The sequence below is a fragment of the Pipistrellus kuhlii genome, unplaced genomic scaffold (genome assembly GCF_014108245.1).
Source record: "Pipistrellus kuhlii isolate mPipKuh1 unplaced genomic scaffold, mPipKuh1.p scaffold_m20_p_22, whole genome shotgun sequence".
Classification (NCBI taxonomy): domain Eukaryota; kingdom Metazoa; phylum Chordata; class Mammalia; order Chiroptera; family Vespertilionidae; genus Pipistrellus; species Pipistrellus kuhlii.
The window spans coordinates 10154119-10169503 of record NW_023425521.1 but is presented as its reverse complement, the minus strand read 5'-3'; the positions used below and the strand labels follow the sequence as shown (position 1 = coordinate 10169503).

Genomic DNA, 15385 nt, shown 5'->3' with positions numbered 1-15385 from the left:
TGGCTTGGACCCTACCAAGGCCATGATGAAGCTTTGGGTTAAGGTGTGACTACTGATCTCTTCTGAGGAGGAGAGCAGGAACAGGGTCACCAGCTGGCTAGCCCAAGTGCTCCCAGGGTCAGGGCTCTTCCTCTCTGGCCCTGGCCAACCACCTGCTGAGTCCCCTCCGGAGGGGAGCACTTCCTGTTGGGGTAAGGCTCTCCCATCCCAGAGGGCCTGAGACCCAGTGGGACACCTCTAAGTGAGCTGCGCACCTCACCCCATCCGGCATCTACATATAGTCCACCCCTCTGGCCATCCGGCCTCCCTGGAAATCAGATATTCAAAAACGTATTGATGTCACCACGGATTCTAAGTCCAGGACACAAATTAGGTCTTAGGCGCGCACAGTGAGCTGTTGGGTTGAAGGAAATGGTTCTCTTCCTGTTGCAGGGAAGGGGCGGAGCAGGCACACAGAGGACATTGGAGACATGGGAGCTCTGCTTTGGGCCTCTAAGTGGCTGAGGGGCCACCTGGGATCAAAGCTCGACCACGTGACCTCATGAATGTGACCTCATGAAATGACCTCATGCAAGTCACTTAACCTTTGCATGCTTCATCTGTAAGACGGGGGTGGGGAGGGTGGAGGGGGGTAGTGAGTACAGTTCCTTGCTCCTGGTGGGGTGGCTGTGAGGATGAGGCGTTCATGCATCATTAGTGCTCACAACACTGGTCTTGGTTGCTGTGCTATCCCCTTCAGGGCATTCTGTCCCTTCCCAGCATGAGGAGGGTTCTCGGTGTGAGTGCCACCACCTGGGCAGCCGGCCCCTGCATCAAAAGTTCGGGGTTGTTTGGGTCCTATGTCTGATCGCTGATTCTAGGAGAGCCCACCACCCAAGAAGGGCACCCTTATCTTAGGCCTTCTCTCTGCCTTCTGCACCTACTGCTGGGTCCACAGAAACTATAAAAGGTTGCAGCCGTGCAGGAGGCTCCTGTCCGCTAGAGACACCCGAGGCCCGGGCGTTTAACGCAGTCAGTGACAGCATGAGGGCCCGTGTTCCCAGCCCCTGCCGATGGCAGCACTTGGGGCCTAATCATAGCAGTGGCCACCACACATGAAGCACATCCTGTGTGCCAGGCATTCTCTCGAGACACCCTCCAATCCTCTCAGTGATCTTGCAAGGTTGCCTTTATCGCCTCCCGCTGTAACCTCCCACTGGCAGCTGCATCCCCCTCCCCCTCGAACGCTTCACCTGGCCAAGGCCCCAGGAAGCTGCAGGCTGGGGTTGGGCTGAAGTCACTCCTCTTGGAGGGGGAGGGGGATGTCTCTCCCTTCCCCCCCTCCCCCCCTCCGCCAGGTCTGCACCTACGCTCCTGAAGTGTTCTGGAAGCACTCTATACTCACCCCTTGTTAACACTCATCACCCCTCGTATTTATTCTGTTTTGTATTTTCTTCAGTTTGAGGGGTAAGCAATGCAGTTCCCATGGTTCCTATTCAACAGCAACAACAAGGAATACAGTGAGAAGTCTCCCTGCGCTCCTACTGGTCCCAGTCATTGAGTTCAGCTGCCTGGGGCTACCAGGTTGTCAGTTTCATCACCCTCAGTGGTGATGACTTGTTTATCCGTCTCCTGTCCCTTCCGAGCCCAGCCTGCTGTGTTAACTGCTTCCTCCCCAGGGCCTGGCACCCAGTAGGAGTACTTGTGTATAGATAATCAGTCTATCTACCCACCTACCTATCTATAGAGAGGATTTTGTTGGTGGTGTTTGCTATGTGCTTGCTTCCTTGCTTTAATGAATGAAGCTCAGAGAAGAAAGGTAACTTGCCTGCTTGGCTCTAGCTCCCAAGACAGTACTCACCTGGGGACTCTGCGTATCTGACTTTTAAAGACCACCTGCCCCTTCTTCTTGAAACAGATCCTGGTTTCATATTTTTAGTTGCCACACTTCAGAAATCCCACTGGTGCCTGCCCAATTGTGGGCCTCGATTTCCTCATCTGTAAAATGGGAAGGGGCCTGTTAGGTCTGCAGTTCAATGACTTGCTAACCTCTTTCTTTTTACGCCTTCCAGCTGACACTGCTTTCTGCCAGCACTGGAGGAAATGATGGCTGTGAAAGCCTCTGATTAAGGCTAACACTCCGCACCCATGCAACAATTGCATGAGGCGACTCAGAAGTTTTCTCCACACCAGCCCATCCGGTCATGTCCCTCGCTCTGGCCAAGGGTCAAGTACACGCAGCCATAGGTCCTCTGTAGAGCTAGCAGGAGAAGCAGGAGGAAGCAGCGGATGGAGAAGCAGGTGGAGCTGGGAGGTGATGACCACCTTGGAGAGGGTGGGGTGGCCCAGGCCCCATCTGTACGAGGGGACAAGAAGGCTGCTTTCCAGCTGCATTAGTTTGTTCCTGCTGGGGCTGCGGGTTCAAGTTCCTGCCTAACTCTGTTCCTGGTGGCAGCCCAGAATTCTGGGAGCTGGGAAGGGGAGGCAAGAGAGAGTGAGGAGAAGGAAAGGGAGGAGAGAAAAGGGCAGGAAGCACGGCTGGTAAGGAGCCAGTGTGTCATGGGAGGACATGACACAGGAAGCCTGCTACGGAGGACACTGATGGGGAGGGAAGTGGGAGAGAAAGATTCATAAATTAATTTGTTTGTCTTTTCACTCATCTATCCAATAACGATGCCAATATTGAAATAATAGCTAATCAAGGTATATGCAAAAAGCCAAATCAGTGTAATAGGAGCAAATAACCATTTGGTGGGCTGCAGGAGTGGGAAAGCTAGGGGAGCAGGCAAACTTCGCTGGAGATATTTGGGTGGAGCCATGAAGCAGGCAAAGGGAAGCCAGCCCCAAGTCCTTCCCAGCTCTGTGGCTCATCTCTTCTGGAACCTCTAAATCTTAGCCCGGCTGTCACTCTCATGGTTTGAGTCCTAGTTGCATCACATACTTACTCTGTGACCTCAGGTCCTTGTAAGTGATCTCACCTCTCTGAGCATCTATGTTCTGCTGTAAGGCAGGGGTGGCACCAACTTGGAGGGTTATCATGAGGTGCAAACACAGTAATGCGTGAGAGGCACTTTGCAGGGTGCCTGGCCCCCATCTAGGACACGCTCCTGACAACCCCCCATTGATAACTGTCAGTATCGGCCGCGGCAGCAACTTCATTTACCCTCCACTGGGCCTCCGTCTCTGGTCCGGAGAGGAAAGCTGAGGCTGTTCCCAGCATCCCCCACCCTTGGCCCCCGGCCCTCGGGGAAACATGAGAAGCAGAGCTGGAGGATCTAATGTGTGCCCCCCACGCCCCTTAATCCTTCCTGAACTTGGGGTGGGGGTGGGAGGTGCGGCCCTGCTGTAACACCTGCACGGCTCTGACATCTCCTGCCTCTGGGCAGAGAAAGCAATTTCAGAAATGACATGTTGCCAACAAGCAGAAATCAGCTTCTGAATTAAAATGTGTCGGCATCAGGTGACCCCAGGCTTGGAGGGCTGGCTGCATGAAGACAGCTGAGATTAGGGCCTGTCAGCCACAGGAGGGGCCGTGCGAGAAGGGGTGCAGGCACCCGGGGGCTACTGTTGGCTGCCCCGGACTTGTTGGGACAGGGGGGCAGGAATTCGGATGCTGGGTCAGGTTCTCCTGCGGCTCTGACCAGCCTCTACCTCTCCACTGACCACTCCCAGTGGTGGGGGCAGGGCAGGGAGAGTCAGGGGCTGGGGCTCCAGGGTAAACACACTAATGGGTCTGAGGGAGAGTCAGGGAGGAATGTGGGCCCCACAGGCCCTGGGGACTCAGGGAGGGATGGGAGGAAAGGGGATAAGGACCCAGAAGCCGGGGGGCCTCAGGTATGCAGGTGGGGGAGAAAGGGAGAGGGAGAGAGAGGAAGACAGGAGGAGCACAAGCAAAAGGGAGGAAGATGCCAGCAGCCACATTGAATCCTTGCAATCCCCCGGTGCCTCCTTCTCCCTAGTCCCTAGACCTTTGCAGAAGCCGAGCCCTACCCTGTGAGACAAGGGGCATGGAGGGGCTGTGTCATTTCCAGCCTGTCATTGACCGCGGGTCCTGGGGATGGCAGGGAACCTCTCTGAGCTTCAGTTTCCTTAAAACTAGGACATTCCTAGGGATGCCATCGTGGTGAAATGAGATGACCAGCAAGAATGGCACTAGAATTTCCGTGCAGTCAGCCGCCTCCCCCACTACCACCTCGTGATCTCTTTTCCTGGTTTGTGACTTCCCTGAAGGCCTGGCCTACGGCTCATCACCATGGCACTCTGGCACATGCCTAGCACACCTGTGGCCCCTTCGTTTGCTGAGTGATCAGTTGCAAGAAGGCACACCCGGGGGGAGATGTGAGAAATGAGAGGAAAGGTGGGGGGTGAGCAGAGGACCCCAGCCCATGCTCTCCCTCCAGAACGGCCCCGCCCCAATCGCAGGCCACTCCTCTGGTCTTTTATAGCCTTCCTTCTAGGGCAGAGCTTGGCACGCTACGCTTGCTGCTAGACAGTGAGCATACTTCCCCTCCTGGAAACAGGACATATGGGATCATGCCACGTGTCTCCTGGAGTTGGTAGAGGCAGAGGAATTGACCCCAGGCCCTTCTCAGGAGCTCCAGGACTTGCGGTCACTACAGCCATGTTCCATAGAGCCAGGAACCCAGAACGGACCAGAGCAGGGCTGGTGGGGACGGGGGCCCTCAGGGGTAGCAAAAAGGGAGGCTGAGACACTGCTGAGCCTGTAAGGTCGAAGGTGGACCAGGGAAACGGGAGCAAGATTGCATCGTGGTTTCAAGAGAGGAATCTTCCTCCTCTCCCCCCACCATCGGCATAAATTGGTCTTCCACAATTGCTACAGGGATTCCGCTAGAAGATGGCATCACTCCCCACTCCCCATTTTGAGCTAGGTCGTCAGAGAAGCAGCCCAGGACTTTGAGAATATTCCAGAAAGGTGTGAGCTTAGGCATGAAGAAAGGCCCGAGTTCGAATCTCCGCTCTGCCACTCGGCAAATGACTTGAGCTCCCTGAACCTCAGTTTTCTCCTCTGTAGAATGGGATAACAACTGGTACCCTGCAGGGTGATTGTGACGATTAAAAGAAATACCCTGTGGGAAAGGGAGAAGGGAAATCTCTTCTTATGGAAGAATGCCAACTAGAAATAGGAATGACAGCATTAGAAAAATCACCATTTGCCATTGATTGGGGCAAGGATCACCAACGGAGACTGAGGCTATTGGGTAAAATATTATTGGGCCACACGATATTCCCAGTCTCAGAGCATCGCTCCACAGATGAGTCATACATCACATGAGCCACAAAGGGGAAAAGGCAGCTTTTTATCAGAGAGATCTGGCAGAAACCACGTTAACCAGGTGATGAAATCCAACATCACCGGTAACGTTGACAGCCGCATCCCACGGCTCCTGACGGCATGCGCTGAGAAGGACACCCATCACCCAAGTAGAGGTCTCGCCAGAGTGTTTACAGAGTGTAACCATAAGGAACCAATCAGACAGATCTCCACGGAGTACCATTCTACAAGACATCCTGCCCGAACCATTCCAAAACGGCAACGTCCTGCATGGACACGAAGAAGGCAAGAGGAATATCTGTGATTACAGGGGGCTAGAGACATAGGACGACAAAATGCATAGCCTGATTCTTGAGTGGATCCTGAGTCAGGAAAAAAAAAATGGATAAAAGGCCTTTGGAGGGAGAATTGGGGAAGTCTGAATAAGGACTGTGTGGTAGATGATATTGTGTCAATATTGGATGGGATGACGGCCTTATGGTTCTTCTGGAGAACGTTCTTGTTCTTAGGAGATAGGTGGGAAAATATGTCCGCGTCTCAGTGTCCGCAATGTTCTCATAAATGGTTCAAGATAACGCACCCGCAGGCAGAGGGAGCACACATGGCGAAGCATTTTTAAAAGGGGGGTTTCCATAGGCTCAAGAACCTAGCCGCTGTCTTGGAGAGCTCTGATCCCCAGGAAGAGTGGGGCACCGAGCAGCTAAGGGTGGAAAGGCCAGAGGGTTTGATTGGGGACCAGTTTATGGACTAGAGCAGCGGAAAGTCCTTTCTACTCTTATGTAACGTTCAGCCTCCTCCCACTGGGATCCGGGGGAGGCTGAGAGTTAGGTGGAGTAGAAAGAACATAGATTTGGGGGCAAAGACCTGGGTGGCCTAGCTAAGTGGCTTCAGTGAGTCCCTGAACCATGTTGTGCCTCACTTTCCCTATCTGTAAAGGGAAGAAGGATGCCCTTCCCGTGAGGTGAGGCTCGAGTGGGAAATCCCTCGGGGCCCTGGAACCTGCTGCGTGTGGACACGTCTGTCTCCACGCCAGGCCTGGGAGCCCTGGGCAGGAAGAGCCCATGAGGAGGACAGCCACGCTGGTGGAACTGTTGGTTCTCTCAGGTTGGACTATAGACCTCCCTCTGCCTCCTTCCCTGGGTACTCCTGAGGGTCCCAGCAGGGCTGGAGAGTGGTCATAGGGCAGAGCCTCTTGCCCTATCAGACCCCCAGGAGCAGAGGCTGGTTGAGGACCTGAATTTCCCAAAGCATGCTGGGAAGGCAGAGTGGCCTGAGGAGGGACGCTTGGGCTGACACACAAATGACTCAAACCAATGCGCAGTCGTGCCTCTCATTTCTCCCAACCAATCCTAAGTCCTGAAGGTTCTGGCTTTGCCTCGTCCTGCCCCCACCCAAACCTGCATCGCTGGCCATGAAACTGGGGCTCTAGAAATACTTACCGTCTGGGAGGGCACCCAGGCTCCGGCCTGATCTGACGTGGCATGCAAACTTGGATGGGTTACTTCCTTCCTCTGGGCCTCAGGTGACCAGAATCCATAAAAGGGGGTGATCCATCCCTGAAATGCCTACATCTGAGCGGGACAGCAGGTGGAGAGAGGAGGGAATACACATTTCGGAGGTTGTGCGGTCCAATCCTGACACCGCTGCTTGCGAGTGGCATCTGGGAGCTTTTACGTCTCACAACCTTCATTTCCTTAACCGATGCTGGTGCTTGTGCCCAGTGTGTAAGGTGGTTTCAATAAATGAGACAAAGTGGGTATAGAAGCGGACATGTAGTTTATTGGTTTATTGTCTCCCTGCCCCCCCACGAGAGTGTCAGTCCCGGGAGGCGGGGACTTGGTCCCGCTCACTGCTGCCCCCCAGCCTCCAGGGTGGTGCGGGCACCCGTAGGAACTCCCTAAGCAATCGTATGGATGGGCAGAACAAGGTGCTCAATACACGATAGCTCCCACGGTAATCCTAAAATGTGCCAAGACAAAAAGCATTTGAAGTTCATGGTTGTTAGAGAGAGAGAGAGAGAGAGAGAGAGAGAGAGAGAGAGAGAGAGAGAGAGAGAGAGAGAGAGAGAGAGAGAGAACCTCTGGAAAGCAAGAAATAACGGTCAGGGTTGGCACAGGTCTGTCGCTCTGTCCGTCGGGCAACGGAGGACACGAGGGAAGCCGGTGTGTCTGGACCAGGGGATGGAGATGATGTGCCCATGAGGTCCCGGTGGAGCATCTGTAAGTCAAGTGGGCGGCGGCGGCTGGTCCTTGGCCACCTGGGGAGCCCCGTGCCCTCTGTCTCTGAGGGCTCCCCTCTCGAGCTGACTTCGGCCAGGTGGCATCGCAGGCCCAGGCTACCGGTGCAGCTGATGTTACAGGAGAAGCCAGAAATCCCATGGGAAACAATTCATTTTTTTAAATAAAAACACTAATAAAAGCAGACCCATCTGTGGCTGGAAGGAGCCCTGTGAAGCCGCCCGACCTCTTGGGTGGCCTGGGCAGGAGGAGGGGGGTCCGATGGTGGCGCCCCTGGAGTGACCCCCGACGGGGTCCTTGTCTCTCCAGCCTCATTGGGCAGTCCCAGCCCCGAGACAGAGGAATCCATGGGGAAATGCCGGAGTGCTGTCCTTATCCAAACGGCCCATGTCACCCACCGCCAGGGAAGCAGCCACTGCCGCGGGTCCTTGGGCTGAGGGCGTATCCGGGCTCTGCGGCTCCCGGGCTCAGGATCAGTCAGCCCGCACAGAGCCTGGCCCAAGAGACGTTCGGTCCATAGTCACTGACGGGCCCTCTTCAGCGTGACTCTGAGCACGGCCTTCCCGTCCGGGGCCGCATCTGTGTAACGGGCACAGCGACATGGTCCCGCCGACCTCACCGGGGAAACGGGGAAAGCAGGTGAGCTTCTGGGGGTTTCTGAAGATTGAAAGTGCTTTACAGATTCAAGGTGTGGTCATCCTTGTTGTCATCAGTGTCATGAGCAAGACAGTGTGGCCAGAGCAGGAGAGGGGGCCTGGGACCAGAAGAGCAGAGAGTTCCAGACTTCGCAAAGAGGATCCGGATCAAGCCAATGGGGCTCATGCAGAAGGGGGGGGGGGGGGGGGGGAGTCATGCCACAGGTGCTGCCCATAGAATATAGAAACTATATAAATAACATAAATATTTTCTCATATATCTTAGCTATATAAATTATTCTCTTTTTGCCCTAAAATCTATATATGTGAGGTAGACAACAAATACCCTGTGAGTGATTCCCTTAAAGCTGTATAGAATGAGGGGTCAGTGGTAACTGGTCCCCAGGGTCCCGGCAGGACTGAGGTGGACCTCTGGGGGCAACTGGAAGAGAAAGGGTGGGAGCCACAAAAGAGAAGGAAGGGCTGGAGAGAGGTGGCCTCACAGGCGGAGGGGCCCTGAGAGCCTGCATCCAGGCCCTTGGCCTGGGCTGTCTGTGTTGGTGGCCAGCCATGGCCTTGGTCCCTTAGAGTCTGCCCTTTATCCTCCTGCACCCCTGACACCGCCGGCCTGGGTGCTGGGGTGCAGATGGCATGTTGTAGATCATGCTCCTCCTCCTGCCGCTGTAGGCCTCCGGCTGAGCCAGCATGGGGGCAGAGTTGGGTCTCTGGGGAGCAAGATGGCTGCGGCTGGCAGAGTCTCCAGGCGGTGGGAGTGGGGGAGAAACGAGAAAACCAGCCCCCTCTCCTGGGTGCTCTTTCTGCCAGCTGTGGGCCAGCTGCTTGGGTGCGTGGTCAGTCCAGAAAGGGGGCTCATCAGAGCCTCTGGGGCCAGAGATCCTTCCAGCATCCTGCAGGCTGCCCGCACGTCTCGCCCTCAGAGGCCTCGCCCCGAGGCTTCTTCCTGAGGCCCCAGTGGAGTTTCTGAGCGCTCAGCTGACTCTGACGCTTCCTGTTTCAGTGGAGGGTCAGCAACTCTGCGTTCAGGGTGAGAGGAAGCTGACAGAGGGCGCGGCCGGGCGAGCAGAGTGGCCAAGGGCATCCCAGAGGAGGTCACTTCCTCCCGGCTGGCTCCGAGCCCTGCTCTGGGGAAGCACGGCCGCCAGCAAAGTGATCCCTGCGGGGTTTTGGTCCTGAACCAGAGGACTGTGTGCTGCCAAGGGAGAAGCCTCAGCTTGGCAGATCCAAGGGGCATGCGCGTGTGTGTGTGTGTGTGTGTGCGCACGCATTTGTATGTGTGTGTACATGCATGTGTGCGTGTGCGTGCGTGTGTGTGTGTGTGTGTGTGTGAGTGTACCAGCCTCTCTCTCCTCCTCCCACACAGGGCCTTGGGAGGTATCACTGAAAATGCCCATGGGATTGGAGGAATTCAGCAGTTACTTCTGTTTTTTAGGTAGAGGGCCCATTAGTAAATAAAGGGGCTCCCTAAGAAACCAGGCTTAGCAAAGACTTTCATGTCCCTACACCTCCCCAGGGCAAAAACCTTAAGAAGATGAGTAGCTGTTAGAGTAGAAATGTAACCAGGATCAGGACGCATAAGCCAACTCTCCTGTACCCCAAATGTCAACTGTGTGGGGGCCGCACAGCACAGGGGGACCCCAACCTTGGGGACCAGAGCCAGCTCCAGGAGAAGCTGAGACACTGAGCTTGCCTGGTACCACATTCTGCCTGGCACCAGGGGGCTGTCACCCTCTCCTGGGTGGGGACTAAAGGATCTGTGTCCCAGAGCAAACAGGGAGGGTGCACCCTCGATGCATCCTCTGAGCCCCCCCGGCACTGCGCCCCCTCTGGGTCTTGCATCCGTGGGTACTCTTGCTGAGCAAGGCTGGGTGGGGCTGGGTAACAGCTCTCAAGACAAGAAAGAGGCCTCAGCACGGGCAGATTTTAAAAACATAATCAGGGACTCGGAGTCTAGGACATGTCTCCGACGTGGCCCATTCCAGCCCAGAAAGCTTGCTTTTCTCCAAACCCACGGCTCCCAGCCCCTGGCCTTGGCCCTTGTCTCTGGGTGGTGACCGTTTGTGGCCCCTGGGCCCACCGCGCCTGGAGCAGGGCCCCCGGGAGGGACTGACCCCTCCCAGCCAGGCTCCAGCCTGAGCTTCCAGCTGGCACTGCCTCCTGGTGCCCTCCTCACCCCGAAGCTCAATTCCCTGCCTCTTCCGGGGCGGGGCGGCGCTGGGCCTCGCGTCCTAGGAACGGAGATGGCGAGGGATTTCTCCCGTCCCCTCTGAAACCTCAGGCCTGCCCTCCTCCCGGCCTCTCTCATTTCCTTCCACTTCTTTCCCACTCTGCCTTCCTGCTGCAAGTCCTCAAAAAAAGACTGGGGACCCTCGGGCTCAGGGTAGAGCCTGCCCCTCGCATGGCTGAGTGTTGAGGGAGGGGGAGGCTGCCAGGCGTGATGGGGAGAGGAAGGAGCATGGGTGCCCATGGGCACGCCCATCGATGAGCGCATGCGTGCAGGCGTATCTGCCCCGAGGGGCCAGCCGGACAGCTGGGCGGCTCTGGGCACTGAGTGAGGGGGTCCTGGCAGTGCCCGGCTGGCACACCGGGCGGCCGACCTAGGGCTTGCAGGTGTACAGGAGCTCCTCCTGCACGCACTGCTGGCACTCCACGTAGCAGCACCACTGCACCTGGCAGTGGCAGGAGAAGGCCACCAGGCGGCTCTGGGTGTCGTAGCCCCGCCCGCAGCACAGGCTGCTGCAGCTGGCCTCCCGGGAGCACACCCTGCCCGCCGTGCCCGGGGAGTACTTGCTGGGCTGGCAGAAGCTGGGCGAGTCCTCCATGTAGACCAGGTCCCCCGGCCGGGGGGCCAGGCCCTTGGCGGGACCGTCCAGCCTGGCGGGCGCCCACAGCTCCAGGCGGCCCAGGGCCTCGTTGGTGGCGCTGGACACCTTGACGGCCGAGTCGTAGCGCAGCTTGAGCGCCTGGCCCGTCTCCCGGAACGGGGAGAGCTGCTTCCAGCAGGTGCGCACGGCGCAGGAGCCGGACACGCCGTGGCACTTGCAGGTGGTCCTGAGGCCACTCTTGACGGCCTGGGGGGGAGGCAGAGGGAGGCGGGTCAGAGGCACAGGGCGACCCCCTCCCCCGGCGGGGGAGGGGCAGGAAGATGGGAGAGTTTGCCAGGTGGCATCTCTGTGCAAACTAGCCCCAGGCTCCTCTTGCCCTGGGCAGAAGCAGTCCGATGCCAACGGGCATGCCGCGATGAGAGAGGGCTGGGCTGGCCCCTCCCCGGGCCGGAGACCCTGCGGCGTGGACGGCGAGCACAGCCGAGGACAGCAGCCGTGGTCTGCACAGCTCAGTGATGAGGGCCTGGACCTCGGCTTCCTGAGGCCCTTCCTCCCGCAGCCCGCTCATCCCACAGACCTGGACACCGTTTACCCTCCAGTCCAGGAGAGGCAGCTACTGTGTGACCCCAGCCAAGTCCCGTCCCTCGCCTGGGCCTCCTCCTCTTCCCGTGTGTGAACTCGGAGGAGGAGTGCAGGTTGCACCGGATCAGAGCTTTCTGACGACGTTGACTACTAAGGCCTCCAGGAAGGCTGGTCCTTGGAACGGAGACCCCTTTCCAAACGTTCCTGCCTCACGGGGGCCTGTCCCCCCCACCCTGGCCCCCACCCGCTGCCCAGCGCCGCTGACCCCCGGGAACCTTCCCTGTGTCCTGGTCACCGCCCTCAGCCGCTGCCCAAGGAACGCTGGTTGAAAAAAAGAGGTTCAGGGGGGTGAAGGCATGAATAGGAGGTGGGGGGTAATGGGGGAATAAGGACACATATGTAATACCTTAATCAAGCAATAAATTTTTTTTAAAGAGGTTTCTTCCTGGGACGGCTGTGTGTGTGTGTGTGTGCGTGTGTGTGTGCGTGTGTGCGCGCGCGCGCGTGTGCGTGTGTGTGCGTGCGTGTGTGTATGCGTGTGTGTGCGCGTGCGTGTGCGCGTGTGTGTGTGTGTGTGTGTGTGTGTGTGTGTGCTGGGGGGCCGGTGGGGAGGACGGGCTGGGGCCCCGGGAGCGCGCTCACCTTGATGCCCACGTTGGTGTTGTGGGCGTCGGCCCGCGCCCGCAGGTCCTTGCTCCCCCTCTTGGGCCCCAGGAAGTTGCTCAGGAACTTGGTGCTGTACTTGAGGTTGTCGCCGCACACGCCCCACTGCCAGGCCTGCCGGCTCTCCAGGCCCGGGGAGTCGTCGCAGGTGCAGCGCTCCATGCGGCCGGCGCTGCAGGCCCGCGCCAGCGTGTGCGTGAGGGCGGCCGCTGACACCGCGTACAGGAAGGCCGTCTCCTTGAAGCCTGGCCGGGGCGCGGGGGGAGGGGCGCGTGAACCCGAGGACCCTGCCCTTGGGCTCAGGCCGCGAGGTGCTATTTAAGATGGGCCTTTCCATTCACTGTGAGTATACACCCCGATTCCCCAGGCGGAGTCTGGGGGCAGTGGAGGGCTGGGGGCAGGGGAACAGGTGCAAACACTGAGATGCAAAGAGAAGGGACTTAGGCACCTGGTGAGGGGGACACAGCTGGGACTGAACCGCTGCTCCTGACTCCACATCCAGGTGTGAACAAGTTGGACTAATCCACTTCTGAAGCCTTCAACTCTCTGTCACATGCCCTCACTAACGGGCCTCATTAACCCAGGACTCTGCTCCCCAGGACTGGGCTGGATTCGCAAGGGCAGTGTGGCCTGAGCATAGGGGCCAGGGGTGTGGGAAGGGCATCCTCCCAGCCCTCCTGCCCCCAGCCCTCCTCCTCCCTGCCCTCCTGCCCCCAGCCCTCCTCCTCCCAGCCCTCCTCCTCCCAGCCCTCCTCCTCCCTGCCCTCCTCCTCCCTGCCCTCCTCCTCTTCCCTCTTCCTCTCTGCCCTCCTCCTCCCAGCCCTCCTCCTCCCTGCCATCCTCCTCCCAGCCCTCCTCCTCCCAGCCCTCCTCCTCCTCTTCCCTCCTCCTCCCAGCCCTCCTCCTCCTCTTCCCTCCTCCTCCCTGCCCTCCTCCTCCCAGCCCTCCTCCTCCTCTTCCCTCCTCCTCCCTGCCCTCCTCCTCCCAGCCCTCCTCCTCCCAGCCCTCCTCCTCCCTGCCCTCCTCCTCCCAGCCCTCCTCCTCCCTGCCCTCCTCCTCCCAGCCCTCCTCCTCCCAGCCCTCCTCCTCCCTGCCCTCCTCCTCCCAGCCCTCCTCTTCTCTGCCCTCCTCCCTACCTCTCTTGAGCAGGCCGGTCCTCCCCTCCAGGCTGCAGTTCCAGCGCTCCTGCCGAAACTGGAACTGGCACTCCAGCAGGCTGAGGTGGGCAGCATCCTGCAGGGTCTCGGCCAGGCCGGGTTCCCGCCGGCAGAGCTGCTTCTGCCGCCGGGACAGCTTCAGCAGGTCGCACTGCTTCAGGTGGGCCCCGCCCTGGGCCGGCGCCGCCGCGGTGCCCAGCCCGGCGAAGGGCGTCAGGACCTCCCGGCCAGTCAGGCTAGGAGGGCGAGAAGGCAGGCCCGTGACCCTGGGGAGTCCCAATGGGGCGACGGATTGGGGGAGAGAACTAAAGAGGACAGGTCTGGAGCACGTGGGCAGGCCAGGGGAAGGGGCCTTCGTGGAGGGGTTCGCCATTTCCGGAGGGAGGCCGGCCCCATGGGCCTACAGTCCCTTTTTGCAGAGCAGGAAGCCAAGGGGCTGCCAACAAGGGCCAGGGCAGGGTCCCAAGCGTGTCTTCTAGATGCCAAAGTCTCTGCTCTTCTTGCCCACCCAGTTCCTTACGCAATCACCCGGTGCTTAACAACACAGACCTCCAGGATCCACTCTTAGCAAGTCTGCTTCTGTGGGTCTGGAGTGGGGCCTGGGGAATCTGTATATTTACAGATTCAATGATCAGGGAAGTCTGGAAATACTGCAGGTAGCATTGGCTGTTCAGAGGGGAGAGCCACACTCATTCCAAAGGCGGGGATGGGGGTGGGGGATGGGGTAGGGGTGGGGGGAGGCTGAGAGCTGTACACGGTGAGCAGACACCCAGCCATTCTCCCCGATGGTCCTTTCCCCCTGACACATGTCACCGCCCAAGTAATCCCACGCCAACCTAACTTGTTCCCAGATCATCAACCACCTGGCCACTCAGTGCCTGTTATAAGAAATGCTTGGGGAATATTCGTGTTGGTGGAAGAATGGGTGGAAGGAAAGAAAGAAGGAGGGAGGGGAGGGAAGGGAGGATGGGGGGGTGGGTGGATGGACAGACTGACAGATGGGTGAGTAAAGGTGACGGGGCTGAATTGCCATCAGTCCCCGACTTCTCGTTATACAATAACATCTGAAGCTTGTGGGTGCTGGAATCCGGCTGCCACGTTCTGAGCCTGTCTGCCACTGCCTCGCTGTATAACCTTGAAGCCTTGGTTTTCTCCTCCGGAAAGTGGGACCAGTGATGCTCTCTACCTCCTGGGGGTGTCGGGGATGATCACGTGAAAAGTACCAACCGCAGTGCCTGGGGACATGCGAGAGTTTCTCAAAATCCTTTCCTCCTGCAAGATGCTTGACTGTCTAACTTGGGCAGAGTCTTCCCTTTGTCCAGAGAAGGAAACAGAGGCTTTTGGAAGAGGCAGTGACGGGCCCGAGTCGCCCAGCAGGCCAGCAGCAGGGTGGGGACTAGGATTAGAGCGCGCCTTCCCCTCCCCGCAGGCTCTCTGTGACATGGTTCTACCAGTTCGAAAACCCACTGTCCCATCCCCTGGTGGCCTCCGCGAGGGCGGAAAATATGTCATCCCAGACGCAGGCTGGAGGACGTAACCCCTTTCTGGAACATGCTGGCCTCCTGGTCAAGGTAAAAGAACGAAGGTAGAACCACACAGAGGCTTTTAAAGCTCCTGCTTGAACGTGGCACTGGCCATTCCTGCTCCAAGGCAAGTCCTGGCCAAGCCCCGAGGGGTCAGAAAGGCCCGTGTTCCGTGGACACAGGGGCACAGTCCCCCGTTCGGAGCCACCTGCCCGGCCAGGACACCTGGCCAGACGCCATGCCCTCCCTGTCTGGGTGGGCGCCGGTGCTGGCCGGGCCCCAGGTGCCCCCAGAAAGCGCCTGTAGGTTCCAAACCCATCAGGTGCAGCCAACCCAGCACGGAGCATATCTCTGAAACCTCCGAGCAGAGACAGATGCTATCAGGCTCCTCCTGGCCCAGCCTGGCCCTGGTTCCCCTCCCAGACAGGGTGAGGGCAGGGGCCCGTTAATCATTAACCTGGGGGCAAATGGGT

The 15385-nt window shown here is 58.4% G+C and overlaps 1 protein-coding gene across 1 annotated transcript; it reads right to left on the bottom strand.

Moving 5' to 3' along the window:
* Positions 1-8447: 8447 nt before the first annotated feature.
* Positions 8448-13811, bottom strand: WNT9B (Wnt family member 9B). The gene is made up of 3 exons (XM_036451424.2): positions 13369-13811; positions 12212-12477; positions 8448-11233 (listed from the first exon to the last, which is right to left on the bottom strand). The coding sequence occupies exons 1-3, from the start codon at positions 13760-13762 to the stop codon at positions 10760-10762; spliced, it is 1134 nt and encodes a 377-aa protein (XP_036307317.2). The 5' UTR covers positions 13763-13811; the 3' UTR covers positions 8448-10759.
* Positions 13812-15385: the final 1574 nt, after the last annotated feature.